At 44.7% G+C, this 16,621-nt stretch overlaps 1 protein-coding gene across 5 annotated transcripts in view; it reads left to right on the top strand.

Annotated features, from left to right (window-relative positions):
* Window positions 1–642: 642 nt before the first annotated feature.
* TRPM7 (transient receptor potential cation channel subfamily M member 7) overlaps window positions 643–16,621 on the top strand; it is a 60,885-nt gene continuing 44,906 nt past the window's right edge. For all 5 annotated transcript variants that reach the window (XR_012624795.1, XM_074836992.1, XM_074836991.1 and 2 more), the window contains exon 1: window positions 643–775. Coding sequence is in view for 4 of the 5 variants with exons in the window: in XM_074836992.1 (XP_074693093.1) it covers window positions 773–775 (3 nt within the window). In the remaining variant the exon portion in view is untranslated. The remainder of the gene's footprint in view (window positions 776–16,621) is intronic.

The following is a 16,621-nucleotide window of genomic DNA, read 5'->3' as shown; positions in this document are numbered from 1 at the left end:
TTACCCGCGCGCGGTCCGCTCCGGGGTGACATTCGCGGCCCGGGGCGCGGAGCCCAAGCCCCGGCCCCCACGCGTGTCCCGACGCCGTGAAGCCCGATGCTCCGGCCCACGTAGGTGCGGGCAGACGGGGCTGTCGGGAGCAGAGCATCCCGCTTCGCGCCACGCGGTTCCCGCCAGCCTGGTTCCAGTCCCGGGAGCTCCGCTTTCACCGTCCTCCGGCCTTTGCCTCGCCACCAGCGCGCGGGGGGCACGGCCGCCCGCCCTCTGGCAGCCATTTTCGGGGTATTTCGGGAGGCGGCTCAGGGCCCCCGCTCTCCCCCTCCCGTGGGGAGAGGCCAAGGCCGGCGCGCTCCCCTCCCCTTCCCTTCCCTCCCCTCCCCTCCCCGCCGCCCTGAGGGGGGCCGCGGCGCGGCGGGCGGGCAGGGGCGGCCCCCTCCTCCCGGGGGCGGTGCGCGCTGACGCGGCAGCGCCGCTGCTCTCCGCCGGCCGAGTCGCACAATTATGAGAAAGAGCCGCCGGGCCGAGGCCGCCGCTAGCGCTGGGTCCCGGTGCGGAGTCGAGCCAGCGCCGTCCTCCTCGCCCCGCGCTTCCCTTCGCCCCCGGAGCGCTGTCCTCGCCCGGCTCCTCCCCACCCGGCCCTCCGCTGCCGCCGAGCTCAGCCCCGATAGATGGAGACAGGCCCCGCCACCGCCGACGCCGAACCACGAGCAGGAGCTGCCCGGCGCGAGGAGAGCCAGAGTCGGCGCCGAGACCCAGCCCGGCCCTGAGGAGAATGGTGAGGGCGGCGGCGGGCGGGGGGAAGGGACGGGCCGGGGGCGCCGGCCGCCGGGCCAGACCTGTCCCAGCCGGCTGCTCCGGGTCGCCGGCTGCCGCGGCCGTCCCGATCCGGCGCGGCCGCCCTCGCCCCCGGGCTCGCCTCCCGCCGCGGCGGCCGTTCCGCTGCCCGCCCCCTCCGGGGTGCCGCGGCGGAGGGACCCCGCCGGGTGTCACCTCCGGCCCGGAAGGGGAGGCGCGGGCTCGGGCGCCTCGGGCCCGTCCGCGCGCGGAGCCTCGGCCCCCGAGGGCCGGCGGGGCGCCCCGGCGTCACCCCCCTCTGTGCCCGGCGGGCCCGGAGCCTCCCGGAGCCTCCGGCCGGCGCTTACCCCAGCCGCCGGGGCGAGGCTCCCGCCGCCGCCCGGCATTTCTAGAGCCGCCTCGCGTAGTGCCCGTGGGGCCAAGCCAACGCCGCCCTGCTGCTGCCGCCGGCCCGGCGGAGGGGGGGCCGCTGCCCTCCGCCCCCCTCCGCCCCTCAGGGCAGCGCCCCGGGCAGCCGGGCCGGCGGCGGCGGGGACTCGGCTGCTGAGGATCGTGCCCCCTCGCTCAGTGCTCTCTGGGCGCTGCCCTAAGCCTGCGCTGTGGTTTTGTCCCAGTACCAGAATTCACGCGGTGGGCTGTGTCGGTCTGGGGGATGCAGCTGTTCTTCCCTTCTCATCTTTCTACCTGCTTAATTTTTACAGTTTCTACGCGTCGCCATATACAAGGGAGTGCATAAGCCCTCACAAAGAGGTGTATGAGCTTCTACAAAGAAAACACAGTTTTAATTCCAGCTCTTTCTGGCTGCTAATCGGTTCTTTATCCCTATAACTTTTTTTCCTTAATTGATATTTAGCCGCCATATCAAATGCTTTTAAATAATTTTGAAAATCTTAAGTGTGGAGTGTAAATCCGTGGATTTCAGCAGTCTGCTTGAACTTCTAGTCAAATGCTTTATTTCATTTTGAATAAAGCTGTTTCATTTCACAGTATACTATTCAAAGCCACAGGGGTTCATACCCATGAATCTTCCCTTTCTGACTGTATCTGTGAGCTGTGTAGAAATGTGGGTTGTCTTTTTCTAGAATCTGCAAATCCAGCACTCTTCTAGGAAGAAGCTGAAAGTGCAACCTTCCGTTCTGACTTGAAAGAGTACTTGGCATCTCCCACTCGTGTGGTACTTGCTCTTTCTCAACTCAAGTGTTTTTCTTTAGTTTGGGGGGTGTGTGTGTGGGGGGTGGCTGTTTTTTTTTTTTTAGTTTAGTTCTGGTGTTTTGTGGGTGCTGACATAGCCTAGGAATGTACAGATCGGTTTTAACCATTATGGATTTGTAAATTGACCATAGCTTTGCAGTTTTTCTGGCAATGTAATGTGTTATACTTACCACGTGTTTATCAAGTATTTTGAAACCACTGTTTAACAGGTGTTTTGTCTGAGCTGAATATAGGGCATTTTATGCAAGTTCATTTTGTTAAATATTTCCCCGCTGTTCCATGATTATTTAGCAATTTGGAATAATTGCTGGACAGTGTCCAACATTAAATCAGGAATTATTCTAAAGAGTGAGTTGTTCAGTGTGGCAATTCCGGGAGTTCAGTCTTTTTTTTAATGTGTCTGTGTGGGTGAGATAAGTGTCTGCTAGATCATCCTTCATACCTTCTGGTATGAGGCCATTCTTGACTTTGCTATTTAAAGTGGCGAAAAAAACCTTTGTGCATGTGGAACTGTTTAGGCTGGTTTTGGACTGTTTGTACCTTAGTTTCCTGATGTTTTACTTTGATTTTTTTTTTTTTTTTTTTTTTTGCGCTTGCTTGAGCTCAGGAATGGAAGGGTAATTTTCACTTGTCATACAAAGGCACCTTGAAACATCACCTTGCATTTAACAGTTATCTTGCTTATATTTAAAGATACTCTATCAGATTGTCTACCTCCCTACGTGGATTATCTTGGAGAGAGGTACTCCATTGTGTTTTAAACTTTCATTTATTTTCTTGTCCCTTGAGGCTCTGTGTAACTCTAGGCTTGCTGCCTTACCTTTTTGTCTTATCACATCAGCCCTGCTTTCTCTGCTCTGCTGGTGATAGACTGCAGCATCCAAACTCCTCTCATTTTCTCATAGTTATCTTTACCACTTGCTGTGCTTCCCTTTCCTGGAAGCTTTGCACCAACACCCAAACTTTTCCTGCTTCTCTTTCATGTCCCTTCATGAGGTGCATTTCTATTAACTGTTCACTCCTTGTGGATGGTCATGAGAGATGAGTGTATTCTAAACAAACCAATGTTGTTTAGAACTTAAATAATTGATGGTGACACAATAGGGTTTGGCCATATTGGTTTGTCGATTTTACGCCAGTAATGTTGGAAATAATTCTTTAAGAGGACTTGTCAAAAAGTGTGTGTGAAGGGAGGGAGATGCTTTTATAGTCTAATTCTCTTTCCCAGAAAGACCTTGATTAGGAGTACAATACATAGCTATACTAGCAGTGACACTTTTACTAAACTTCTGATGCTGTCAGCATGTTGTCTGAAACAAGCCCAAATTTGAAGTTCTAGTCTTTAAAGACTTGAGGTTGGATTTTGAAATTGTGGCTTCTGCTTTCAAAAATCAAGGCAACAAAATGATACTTGTCATGCTAATATACTTAACCTGAAAAATGTATCTTTTTGAGTCTTTTTTTTTTTTTCTTTAACAGATATTTATTTCTTTTGGAATCCCTCATTTCCTTTAACTCTGTCTACTTTGGCTGCAATATTTGCATGCCACATTAATTTGCTGAAACAAGTAACGTTAGTTCTGTTCTTTTGTCCTACTTTTTTAAAGGCAAACTGACAGTAAAATCAATGTGTGTGTTTTCCAGAACTGAAGTTTTGACTTTGAGGTAATGTTTCTTGTTTCTAATGTGAATAATTCTGTCTTAGTGCATTTTAGCTTCACTGGTTGAAATTCCAGCAGCTGGCTTTGCAGCAGAGAAGTTTCGGAATAATCTCACTCTGTGTGTATTTGGATAAGATACATACATGATTATTAAAAATAATGCCACTTCTTGCCTCTGATACTGACAAGTAGTGGTGGCCTCTGACAAATGGGTCTATATGCTTCGTTATTTCTACAAAAAATAGCGATACTGACCTGACCTGTGGTAAAACTTGAACAAAGTTTGTGGCATGCTTTCTTCATATTCCCTGGCTTGAAACCTTCTTTCTCCTCTCTTGTATTTTCTGCAATCTTGTTATTGTCTTTTATTTGATTTAATCGCATCTCTTTTGCTCACATAATGGGAATGTGCGGGTAATGGTATCATGTTAATATATCGTGATACAATCTGTACCGAAAATGATCTACCTAATCCTTGGTTTCTGTTATTTTTATTACTTTAAACTTAGCTTTTCTTTTACTTGAATTGTATATGTTTTTGTATTTCAAGTAATAGCAAGCTAATCTAACAAAAGAACAGAAAAAGTAAACCCCCAAAACCTTTTTATTGGCAAGCTTTGCTTCCTGACCTGGCTTGGCACAGGATTAGCTGAGCATCAGTGCTGCTGCACAAGAGGGGAGGTAGAATGTGCAGGAGGTGACTTGTCTTTTTGGTAGCCGCTAGTCATTAAACCAGCATCGCCTGGCACGCTGAAGGGTTGCATCTGACTGGATGGGACCGCAGACCCGAGCAGCAGTGTTTGGGAGACCAGTCTCATTCACAGCTGTTGCACTGATGGAGGGAATGTTATTTTTTTGAGGAGTGGTGAGGTTTGTTCAGCCTTTTTTATACCTATATTTTGCTTAGCATGTGAAGTGGATGTGAGCCCTTTTAAAGCAGGGCGTGAGCCACTTTCTTTAACTACTGGGTTTGCTGGAACCACAGTACAGCTCGAGTTTGTTTTTCTCCCCAGCTGCTATAATTCTTGCACAGAAGTAGGGACCACGCAGGTTGTCTAATTGCTGTTAGGCCAGCAGAGGAAATTTCTTACCTCTCGTTTCTTTCCAAGAAGGAAAGGCCAGTGAACTTCTGATGGGGTAATGAAATAAAAAACAAGAGAGAAACTCAGATAAATAGCATTGCTATACTTAACTGTATAATTTTTTTTTCCTTCCCAAGGATTGGGTGAAAAATGTTCTAAACATACGGGAAATACAGGGGGAAAAATAACTGTGTTGCTGATTGTGGTGCTGATAGTTCCGAAAAGCTGCCTTATGAAAGGACTAGGATATTTAACTGTGGAAAATGCTTTGACGACATATGCTATGAGGATGTTGCAGGATAATAATATAGTGGTGGTTGATTGCCAAGGAGAGTTTAAAGTATGGTAACAAACTGACAGCACGTTAGAGCGAATTGAGCTTGGTTTATAAATTAGGCATTTTTTTCCCTTAACTAAAGCAAAGTTCATATATTACTGAGGTGGTAGACAGAGTACCATGGGATAAAGCCCCGGAGTGAAGAGGGACCTGGAAATCTGGCTGATATTCAAGGATTGCCTCCTCCAAGCTCAGGAGTGATGCATCCCAACAAAGAGGAGGTCAGGTAAGGACACCAGGAGGCCTGCATGGATGGGCAAGGAGCTCCTGGACAAGCTCAGACAGAACAAGAAAGACTACAGAGAGTGGAAGCAAGGACAGGCAGCCTGGGAGGAACACAGAGAAACTCTGAGCAGCCTGGGATCAGGTTAGGAGGGCCAAAGCCCTGATAGAATTAAATCTGGCCAGGGATGTCAAGGACCACAAGAAGAGCTTCTGTAGGTACCTTGGTGATAAAAGGAGGACTAGGGAAAATGTGGGCCACCTTCGGAAGGAAAAGGGAGACTTGGTCACCTGGGGTATGGAGAAAGCTGGGGTACTCAACAACATTTTGCCTCAGTCTTCACCAGCAAGGGCTCCAGCCACACCACCCAAGATGCAGAAGGCAAAGGCAGAGACTGGGAGAATGAAGAACCATCCGCTGTAGGAGAAGATCAGGTTTGAGACCATCCAAAGAACCTGAAGGTGCACAAGTCCATGGGACCTGATGAGATGCATCCACGAGTCCTGAGGGAACTGGCGGATGAAGTGACTAAGCCACTATCCATCGTATTTGAGAAATCCTGGCAGTCCAGTGAAGTTCCTGCTGACTGGAAAAGGAGAAACATAACCTCCATTTTTAAAAAGGGAAAGAAATTGGACCCAGGGAACTACAGGGCAGTCAGTCTCGCCTCTGTGCCCGACAAGATCAAGGAGCAGATCCTCCTGGAAACTCTGCTAGAGCATATGGAAAATAAGGAGGCAAGTGGTGACAGCCAACATGGCTTTAATAAGGGCAAATCATGCCTAACAGCTTTGGTGACCTTCTGTGATGGGGTTACAGTTTTGATGGATAAGGGAAGAGCAACTGATATCATCTACCTGGACTTGAGCAAAGCATTTGACACTGTCCCACACAACATCCTTGTCTCTAAACTGGAGAGACATGGATTTGACAGATGGACCACTCGGTGGAGAAGGAATTGGCTGGATGGTCGCGCTCAAAGAGTTGTAGTCAACGGCTCGACGTCCAAGTGGAGAGCGGTGACGAGTGGCGTCCTCAGGGGTCGGTGTTGGGACCGGTGCTGTTTAACATCTTTGTTGGTGACACGGACAGTGGGATCGAGTGCACCCTCAGCAAGTTTGCCAACGACACCAAGCTGTGTGGTGGGGTCGACACGCTGGAGGGAAGGGATGGGCCATCCAGAGGGACCTGGACAGGCTGGAGAGGTGGGTCTGTGCAATCCTTATGAAGTTCAACAAGGCCAAGTGCAAGGTCCTGCCCATGGGTCAGGGCAATCCCAAGCACAAATACAGGCTGGGTGATGAGTGGATTGAGAGCAGCGCTGAGGAGAAGGACTTGGGGGTATTGGTGGATGGAAAACTGACTGTGAGCCAGCAATGTGCACTCACAGCCCAGAAAGCCACGGGTATCCTGGACTGCATCAAGAGAAGCGTGGCCAGCAGGTCAAGGGAGGGGATTCTCCCCCTCTACTGTGCTCTCCTGAGACCCCCCTGCAGTGCTGTGTCCAGCTCTGGGGGCACCAAGATCAGAAGGACATGGACCTGCTTGAGTGGGTCCAGAGGAGGCCAAGGAGATGCTCAGGGGGCTGGAGCACCTCCCCTGTGAGGACAGGCTGAGAGAGTTGGGGGTGTTCAGCCTGGAGAAGAGAAGACTCCAGGGAGACCTTCTAGTGGCCTTCCAGTACTTAAAGGGGGCTACAGGAAAGATGGGGAGGGATGTTTTACAAGGGCATGTAGTGATAGGACAAGGGGTAATGGCTGTAAACTGAAAGAGGGTAGATTTAGGTTAGATACAAGGAAGAAATTCTTCACAGTGAGGGTGGTGAGACACTGGCACAGGTTGCTCAGCAAGGTTGTGGCTGCCCCCTCCCTGGCAGTGTTCAAGGCCAGGTTGGACGGGGCTTTGAGCAACCTGGGCTAGTGGAAGGTGTCCATGCCTGTAGCAGGGGGGAACTAGATGGCCTTTTAAGGTCCTTTCCAACCCAAACCATTCTATGATTAAACCTTATTTCTGGGAATTTCTCCGTGTTGTTTTTGTTGTTTGTTTTTTTGTTAAATGCTAGCAGTCACATCAAAGTTACAGATTGTTTTAATATTTATGTTAAGAGCAATATAATTTTTTCCTAAAGACTCTTACAAACTCATTCTAACTCAAGCTGTCTCACGCGTTTTCTATTGTCAGATTTTCTGGAATGTTTGAACTGTCTGTGTGTATGGCAAATATGCAGTTGCTGAGTTACTGTATCCCAACCCATCTTTATTTCATTTGATTTCAGCTGAAGGAGGATGGCATGTGATACATGTGCTAGCATACCTGTTGATTTTCTACAGCTGCAAAATTTGAATTTTACAGGCTGATTCAGTAATAAAGTTGGTACTCTGTTGTGTGTAGTTTAACAACTAATGTTTTAACAAGATCATCCAACTTCAGGAACAGCTATTTTAAATCCTCTGTGAAGCTTTGTTGCTGCTTTATCTTCAACCTGTCCCTGGAGATAAGTTCACATAGTTCACATTCACATACAGTCTGACATGAAGTGCTTAGTTTGTTTAAATGCACATCATGTGTTTTGCAAAGAGCATGCAACTGGCTAATACAGTTTCAAAGAGCATAGGTAGATGTGTGCATATAGTTGTCTACATTGAAAATTATGCACGTGTGAATCTTACCAGTGTCTAGACTTACTGCTAGTAATTGTAATAGCAACAATTTGGGAGGCCTCTTGTCGCGTGGGAGAGCTTTGGAGATATTTCAAGGTCTGTGGCAGCCTGGTGTCAGGGTTGGAGCCCAGAGGGCAACTGAGCACCATGCAGCCGCTCACTCCTCCACCCCAGGAATGGGAAGGAGAAAATAAAAACAAAAGGCTCAGGAATGGGGATAAGAACGTGAAGGGATGACTCGCCTCTTATGGTCATGGGCAAAAGACAGACTCGTTAGGGGAAGAAAAAGAACATCAATTTAATTCAAACACCACCAACAACACTTAAACAGAGTAGGACAGTAAGAAGTATTACCACATCTTAAAAACACCTTTCCCCTCCACACCCCTCCCTTCCTGAGCTCAGCTTTGCTCCCGATTTCTCTACTTCCTCCCCCCTCCAGCAGCGCTGGGGAATGGGGGTTGCTGTCAGTTCATCACACATTGTTTCTGCTGCTCCTTCCTCCTCAGGGGAAAGACTCCTCACACTTTTCACCTGCTCCAGTGTCTCCTATGGGAGACAGTCCTCCACAAACTTTCTCTAACATGAGTCCTTTCCACAGGTTGCAGCTCTTCGTGAACTGCTCCAGTGTGGGTCCCTCGGATGGGGCACAGCTCTTCACACACAAATCCAACACACCTGGTCACACTTTTTGCTTCCTAGTCATGGATCCCAAAGCCTGGTGTGGATGACTTCCAGTGCTATTGGATTCTGCCTTTAGTTATTTAATACTAATCAAATGAGATTTAAAAAAACCCAACCTGCAAGTTCTGAGAATTGGCATATTTCTATTAAGTTCTGGTTTGCTGATTTTTATTTTTTGTTTTTATTTTTTACTGACAACCTGATTACCGCAGTTTATTTTTGCTGTCATACACTACTGCGTTCCTGCTTGAGAATACTTTCTCAGTTACAGCTCTAAATTAACTTAATCTAGGTGTTCAGTCTTTCACCATAATATAACTCTGTAATCTTCAAAGCCTGGGAAAGTGTCTGTTACAGTTTAGTCAGTCTTCAATCAATGGTTATTGCAATTGAATACCAGCCTTTGTTCCATGGGTTGTTCCCTCTTACCTCTACCCAAAGAGGTACTTATTTTCTTAATCTTATCTACTTGATTCTTGTCACCTTTGCTAAAAGACAAACAGAAAGGATGTTTTCACTTTGTTAGTCCCCTGACTTGTGCTGGGTGGAATTTTGCAAATGTCCCTGGCTGACAGCTCTTATCCTAATACCTGCTAAGATTTTCTAATCCTAATACTGCAAAGTGATAATCGGTTTTTGTGAAATGTGGACTTGACAAACTTGTCTTTTAAAATTTAAATGTAATAAATAAATTTAAATTTATGCTTTCTGCAAATGAATTTCTAGTTGTTCTGTTAGGAATACTGTGTTTCCCACTTATTGCCTAAAAATTTCTAGACTCAAGGCACTTTTAGAGCGAGTATAATTTAGCAGTCCAGGTCTTCCCACTATTACTCACTTCATTGACAATATAATTCCCAAGACTGACCTGGAGTGCTTGAGGCGTGGATGTGTGTGAGTTGCAGGGTAATAATCTCAGATACAGGGCAGTGTTGATGTTCACGTCCATAGCATCTTTACTAGCCACTCCCAAATCTGCCAGAAGTCTTCTTAAAGGTGTGGTTGTAATCCAGTCTAAACTTATTTAAGACCTGGCTATCACCCTTCCACTGTCCCTTTGAGCTTCCCTCTGTGCTCAGTCACTGTTTTGGGGATCTGAATTGGATAAACATCTAATCACATTTTTTTTTTTTTGAGGATTATTTTGTTGGTCATTTCCCTGAACTGGCTCTCCATGTGACTGCATAAATGCTGGTGCTGGTATGAGATAGGGTGGGATCACGTGCAGAGGCTTAGGAAAATGAGTTTGTGGCACCCCTGACTTCACATGAGCTGTGAAGCTGGTTTGGAAGCTTGCTCTGAGGTGCTTAAGAGTTGACTCGTGTCATCATATTAGTAAGTGTTTGGTTACTCAGTGTATCACCCACTCGAGTGTTTTCGAAGTCTTAGAGCCTTGTGTGCAGGCATGGGCGGAGCTGTGCCATCACAAGTCAGGTTCTGTAGCCTCTTCAAAGTGTAAACTGGATTGCGTTGCAGACCTTGTCTAATTGTACTGCAGGCATGTAGTAGCTATGCTTGAATACTTGTGTATCTAAATTCTTCTTTACAGAGGATGTTTTTGTTGACCTTTTTTTCTGAATGTGTGCTACCAGATGTAAGATAACTTTTTTACCAGATATGCTGTGCTGTAGTCTGTGAACTGAGCTGCATCACGATGAGTTTGACCCCTCCCATCAAGTTATTTCTGTTGGCAAATGATCCACTGCTGGTAACTTGTCTTGCATAACAAAATATTGCTAGATTTTTTTTCTCTACGTTCTTAACATGCTGCTTATTTTCTTTTTAGTGCTATTCCCGTTCCTGTTTAACTTTCTCAAGAAGCTGAACCTATTCCTTTGGGGTAGGAGAGAGAGAAGCTGTATTCTACTAATGTATCAGATAGAGCTCAGCACAGCAGCCATGTGGCCAGGTTCAAAGACAGTCATGCTGATGTATGACATGGTTAAAATCGCATGTATATTGGCTTTGTGTAGTAAACTCAATCTGGTATACTAGTTTGTAGCTAGAGCCAGTCTGAAAAAGCTCAGTTTCCTTTCAAAGCCTGTCCCTGTGGCTGCTGCAGTCGTGCAGGTATTTACTCAGGAATAACTAAAGTCACCTGAGTAGTTAAATTATGTATGGGCTTAAATGACATGATTGGAGCCTAAAAATACCAGTTGTGTAATTACAGAACTGTGAATCAACTTTCTCTTCAATTATAAAAATCAGTTAATCTACAAGAGTAGGTGCAGTTAATGATGTTTTAAATGTCAAAGTCTTATCAGTTTCTCCCGTGTTCCCTGGCTGTGGTATTGTCTGAACTGTAGTTTGTAGGATTCTGTTAAACAGCAAATTTAGTAAAACTTCAGCTGAAGGCAGTAGAAGAGTGCATGGCTGAGGGTGATCTTCTGGCCAAAAAGTTTCAGAGTGATTGATCTTGAAGGAATTCCTGCTCACGATAGTAATCTCACACTAGGGAAAGAGTAATGAATCACTGATACCATAGCTGACAAACATCCCAGACAACTTTCTAGGAATTTAGCATCGTCTGATGTTGCAATGCCTTTGGATGCAGAACTAGTTGGAAGAGGCTCGCTCACTCCTGATTTCACAAGCTGTAGTTTACTGACTTCTTAATCATGCTGCTGAAAATGTTCTCGGGGTTATGCTGCAGATGAGCCCGTGGGACAGCCCTGCGAGCACTTGCTTTGGCCTGTGTGAGGGGCACTAAGCAAAGATGTGGAGGTTGGGATGGACATTAATCTTTTAAACTGGCATTAACTGGCCTTGCGGTCAGAGGCATTGAAAAGCAGAAATATCCCCTTAACTAACCTTTGTCCTTTTATTCAGAAATGCTCTTGATGAAGATTCATGCCTTTGCCTCATTAAGCAATTGGTCTGTCTTATTCTTGGGGTTTTTTATAAAAATCTTATACAGAAAAATCCTTTTTAAGTTTTCAGCTGTAGAAAAAACATAGTTTGTATGCATGCAGTTAGTTTTCCATATAAATCCTATCTCTGTATGTAGAACTTGGGGACTCTTCACTCTTAAATTCTCTAATTGTTTCAAATGCATTAGTGAAGCAATGTGGTCTTTTTATGTTGCTTATATAGGGAAAGATGGCAGAAAACACTCATCCTTGTCATGGTTTGGGCTGCCAGCTAGTGTTACAGGTGAACATTCTGCAGTGATGAAGGCTGCTAACAAACGAGTCATTGTTTGAATGCATCATCTTGTGTTTGGTGTTTTGTAGCCCGTGAGAGAAATATTTGGTACTAAGTATAATCATAGTACTTTGCTGGACAACGTGATACAGTAAACTTCGGGCTGCACTTTCTCCCTGGTATAGCAAATGAGCAAGACTGAGACTTGTTCTGCCTTCAGAAAAATCCTGTTTTCAGGTTGTAGAAAAATGTTTTCTGGTCACATGCATATAGACCATCTGCAGAATACAGGTAGACTTTGCAGAGAGGGGGCGGATTATTCTCAAAAGCTAATGAGGCAGTGAGTCCCTAGGCTTGCTCAGTTGAAGACTGAGGGGGATTCAGAGCAGCTCTCTTCTCTCCGCAGAGAGGATGCAGAAAATTAGCACTGCTAAGATAAGGTTAGTCTTTTTGACTATCCTCTTGGGTGTCGTTACTGGATTTTTCAGGGTTTTTCTGAGAAATGTAAAGATCTTGCAGGTAGGACAAGAAAAATCTTTTGTAATTAATGTTGGGTTTTAATTATACCATGAATTAGGAAAAAGCATCTTCTGTGCCAGATGAGAATGGATGCTATTCTCAAACCCAGGGTATCTGCCCACCTAAAATGTGACCTTAGGCAATAGGTTCTTACTTCATTGGCAGCTCTCCAAGAAATAAAGAAGTACTGTCTTATCTTCCTTTCCTTCCTGAACATCAGGATACAGGTGCTTAAAAAGAATGCCTTTTTGTGTGACAGATCTGTAGTCTTCCTGGATGCCTAGAGTAAGTGTGCTCTCGGGGATTATTTTGATGGACCTTGACAGTATGCTTAGACCAGCGCAGCTGTTTTGCTAATCCAGTATTTTACTGCTGCCTAAGGGGATGTCCTATTTCCCTTGTTCCCACCCTGATCATGGCCATGTGGTCCTTTCATGTGCCTTAGGTTTCTGGCCAGTTTGCATCTGAATCAGTTTATTCTGATATCACAGCTACTCTTCTTTTTTTTTTCCTGGAAATAATGTGCTGATTTAGGGAGCTCAATCACTCACCAAAGGGCTAGTGTGCAACTGCTGGTGGGAGGGAAGTAGCAGGAGAACAGGTGGGAGGGCAGAGTAATAACTTGCTCAGCTTGTCTTCTCTAACTGCACCCTCACTGTATAATTTGAAGAACTTCATCTGTTAAAGCAAATATTTCCCCTATGTATCTTGGCTTTGCTGTAGCCAGGACCTCCACCTCCTTACTGTTGTCTTTTGTTTCTCTAGAATGAGAGTCTTCACTCCTTTTCCCCAGTAGGACAGAGAGGAGCCTGAGGTAAAAGTCCAGTACAGCTTAGGCAGGCCTTTGTGCCACATACTGCTCAGCATCGGTGAGTTTTACTGGAAGTGAGTATGCTGGAAGAAATGATAATAAACAGAAAATGCAAGTGGTGTCGTGATCTCCCAATACAATTTAATTAGTTGTTCCTCTCGACCCCATAAAACCAAATTAAAAAAGGTTACTTTATTTCTAAAAATTATATATTTAATTTCTGAGTGATTACTTTGGCTTTCTGGTATTTAACACAGGTGTGTTGCAGGTAGTTCAGTTCTGTGTGTAACCTGCAATTCTGCATCAACATTTGGTGGAAGAGCTGAAAAAGTAGTTTCTTTGATCTGCTTAAGTAGAGGATACCTATGTCACTGTGCAATAAACACAAATTAAGAGATAAGATTGAGACAATAAATTGTACATACTAGGGAACTACCTGCATTGCTTCATTGTATTTTCAATTAGTGAACAGTCATTTTGAATGGATCTCTTTTTTATGCTTCAGATTTTTTTTTCTTGATCTTCCTTTTATCAAATATATTTAGTTTTCCCTGCTAGAGCAAAAAGGGAGTTTTTGTCCCCACAGATGATTACGCTTTTTCATTGATATTGTCCAGCTTGATGAATCAGAGTATCTCAAGTCTATACAAGTGTTTGATAAGAGTTTTGTGCTTTTGATTTGAGATCTGAATACTCAGCTTGGGGATGCAAGCTTGCTGAGGCCACCCTGTAAGACAGGGAGAAAGGAGAAGCACCAAAAGACATTCTTCTGTTTCCCTCTCCATTGAGCTAGCCAGACCTAGGTTTAAATCAGTAGTTAGGCATTAGGATGTCTGTGCTTGTATCTTAATTAGCAATGCTGTGTGCATGTGAAGGATAGTATGATAGCAAGCTTTGTAGTGCTTTTGGTAAATGGTGCAGTAAAGTGGTACATTTTAGCGGCCGGAACATTGACTTGGAGATAAAATGAATGACTTTTATGTTCTCTCACAATACATTGCATTGTGTAGGTTTTACAGCTCTGGCTATAATATTTAAAATAAATATTCATGAAGAGGAATGTAACAGTGTAGTTGAGACTTTCAAAACATGCTAAGTAATAAAATGGTTGAATGCTAATGGGAAAATCACTGTAAAGAAGTTTCAGCAGTCAGTATGAGGTTGTGATGGAAAGCTCTGTTTTTGTGTAAGACTAGCCTCATGAGAGATCAACAAAATAAGACACAGTAGCTCAAACAACTGTTTGTTTCTGTGAAATTTTTTTAAAGTGCTTAAATAAGCATTATATATTATTTCAGACAGTAATTACCTGCTTTCACATTTGCTTAAATAAACTCAGTTAAGTTTCTTCTTTGCACTTTTCTAGAGTAAACAGAAACTAATTAAATAGTTTTGGTGGGGAAATCTATCTTCTGGTGAGAGTTTAGGTACACGGATGTCTCTAGAATGCTGTCAGGCTGCTTATGCTCCACGATGAGGGCTGTAGTCAAGGTGCACTCTTCAGCAGCTGTGGATCTGGCTGGCTCTGTTAGGAGAGCTGGTTCTCTGTCTTGACGGGCAATGAAAGCGTAACTGAATCCAGTAGCTCTTTGTTAGTGAGCTGAATGCTTAAGTCTTTGTAATTCTACATTAGGTGAACTATACTATAGTAAGTTCTTATTTTGGCTTGTTTTTCTCCCAGCTCATCCTACTTTCTGCATCCTATTCTAATCTCCCAAGAACTCTGGTCACTGTAGAGAGTTGACCAAAATCTTTGCTTCCCCTACTGTAGCTAGCAAATACTGGCACATTGGTGTGCACATGTGTACAGGCAGGGAGAACATAGAGAATAGGAGTTAGGAAAATGTACCCCATCACACCTCCACGATCCTGTCTGTGAGTAATGTGCATATTTCCCTTACCAAGGAAGTAAAGGAAGTTCAGGGGTTGTATGACTAACTTCTTTCTCCGTCAGACATCAAGTCCAATGCTGATATTTTAATACTAGCCTGGAACCAGCCTAATATTAATTTTCTGCTCTGAGATGACTTATGTAACTTATACAAAGTGATTTTTTTTTTTTTTATGGTACTCGCTGTTAAAGTGAACAAAATTCCAAATCTGTTTCACGTGGTTCTTTGATTGCGTGTTTGCTGATGGGCCTCTTTCCTAATGTTAGTAGTTTTGATTATAAAAATAACTTGGTTTTCCCTGATACTGTGTCTAAAGATAAGTTATGTGAAATTTCATCATACTTTGCAGTGCTCTGGTGCTGTCACCTATTTCACATGCACACTAGTATGTTCTCTTGCTCTTCCCTCTCACCAAAGAAGTGTTATTGATCTGTAATAATGTAAATGCAGGCATAAGGCTTCCTGATTTTGGTTGTTTTTTTAGATATTCAAAGGGTTGTCTGAGGCTAGCTATGTCAAAAATCCCTTAGTGATAGCAAGTTTCCATTGCTCTAGTGGGTTAATAATAGGCTACTTAGCAGACACCAAAATCTTCGCTGTGATGACAGAGAAGTACCTTTCTTTGTACAACATTAAAAATAAGTCAGATCTGTAAATGGAACAGGCTAAGAAAGTGGTAGAGCAAGACCAACAACATCCACCCTTCCAGCTTGCTTCTGTAGTTGTAATGTGCTTCAGCACATAGTGCATTAATCAGATGTTCATGCACTTCATGAACCAGAAAGGGAGGACCTTCTTTAAATCTGGGCTCAAATGAAGCTGAAATACATCCTTTGCACTAGGTGAAGTGAACTTGCAGCCTGTATGCTGTCTATGAATAGCGGCTGCCAGAGCTGAGCTTTTTTCATCTGGGAACAAATTGGAAGCAAATTGAGGGTAGGATTAATTATTTGGCTGGTCAGAGGACCTTTTTCCTACTGCTGTATTTCCAGAGGTGGCCACCACTAAGTCCTTTCTTGCATCTGTGGTTTGTATTCCTTGTGTGATGGGGAAGGGACTGCAAGTTGCTTGGGGAAGACAGCCAACAGATTCAGGCCGTGTGAATTGTTTCACCCATGACAGTATGCTCCAAGCCTCATTCCTTTTGAAAATAAATCCAGAGTTTATAGGATTGTCTGTTCATACACTTTGTGTGGCACGTGCAAGGTAAGCCCAGCACTTGCCAGAAATGTAGGGTATGAACCAAACTAAATCATTCATGTGGAGTATAATCTGGTGAGTCAGGAATTGCAGAGGTTTTCGCAGCCATTCATGGTGTGTCCCATCTGCCCTTGTGGACAGGACCGGGGAGAGTGGCCGTCCTTGATACCCACAGAAATTATTTGACTGACTTAAAAAGGCTTGGCATAATTTCTGTTGTGTGTTGGTGAGTAGGTATGCTGACTCTACTTCCTGCTGGTCTTATTTCAGAGAGTGTGTAGGCTTGCAATCTGCATCAGTGGTAAGATTAGAACGACTTTCAGACTGCAGCTAAATCATTGATGTTGAGAGAGGTGAAGAGGATGCAGATTATACAATTGTATCACTGTAGATAGGGAAGG

Source organism: Strix aluco, chromosome 12 (genome assembly GCF_031877795.1).
Source record: "Strix aluco isolate bStrAlu1 chromosome 12, bStrAlu1.hap1, whole genome shotgun sequence".
NCBI lineage: Eukaryota > Metazoa > Chordata > Aves > Strigiformes > Strigidae > Strix > Strix aluco.
Note: the sequence above shows the minus strand (reverse complement) of the source record. Positions and strands in the feature narration are given on the sequence as shown.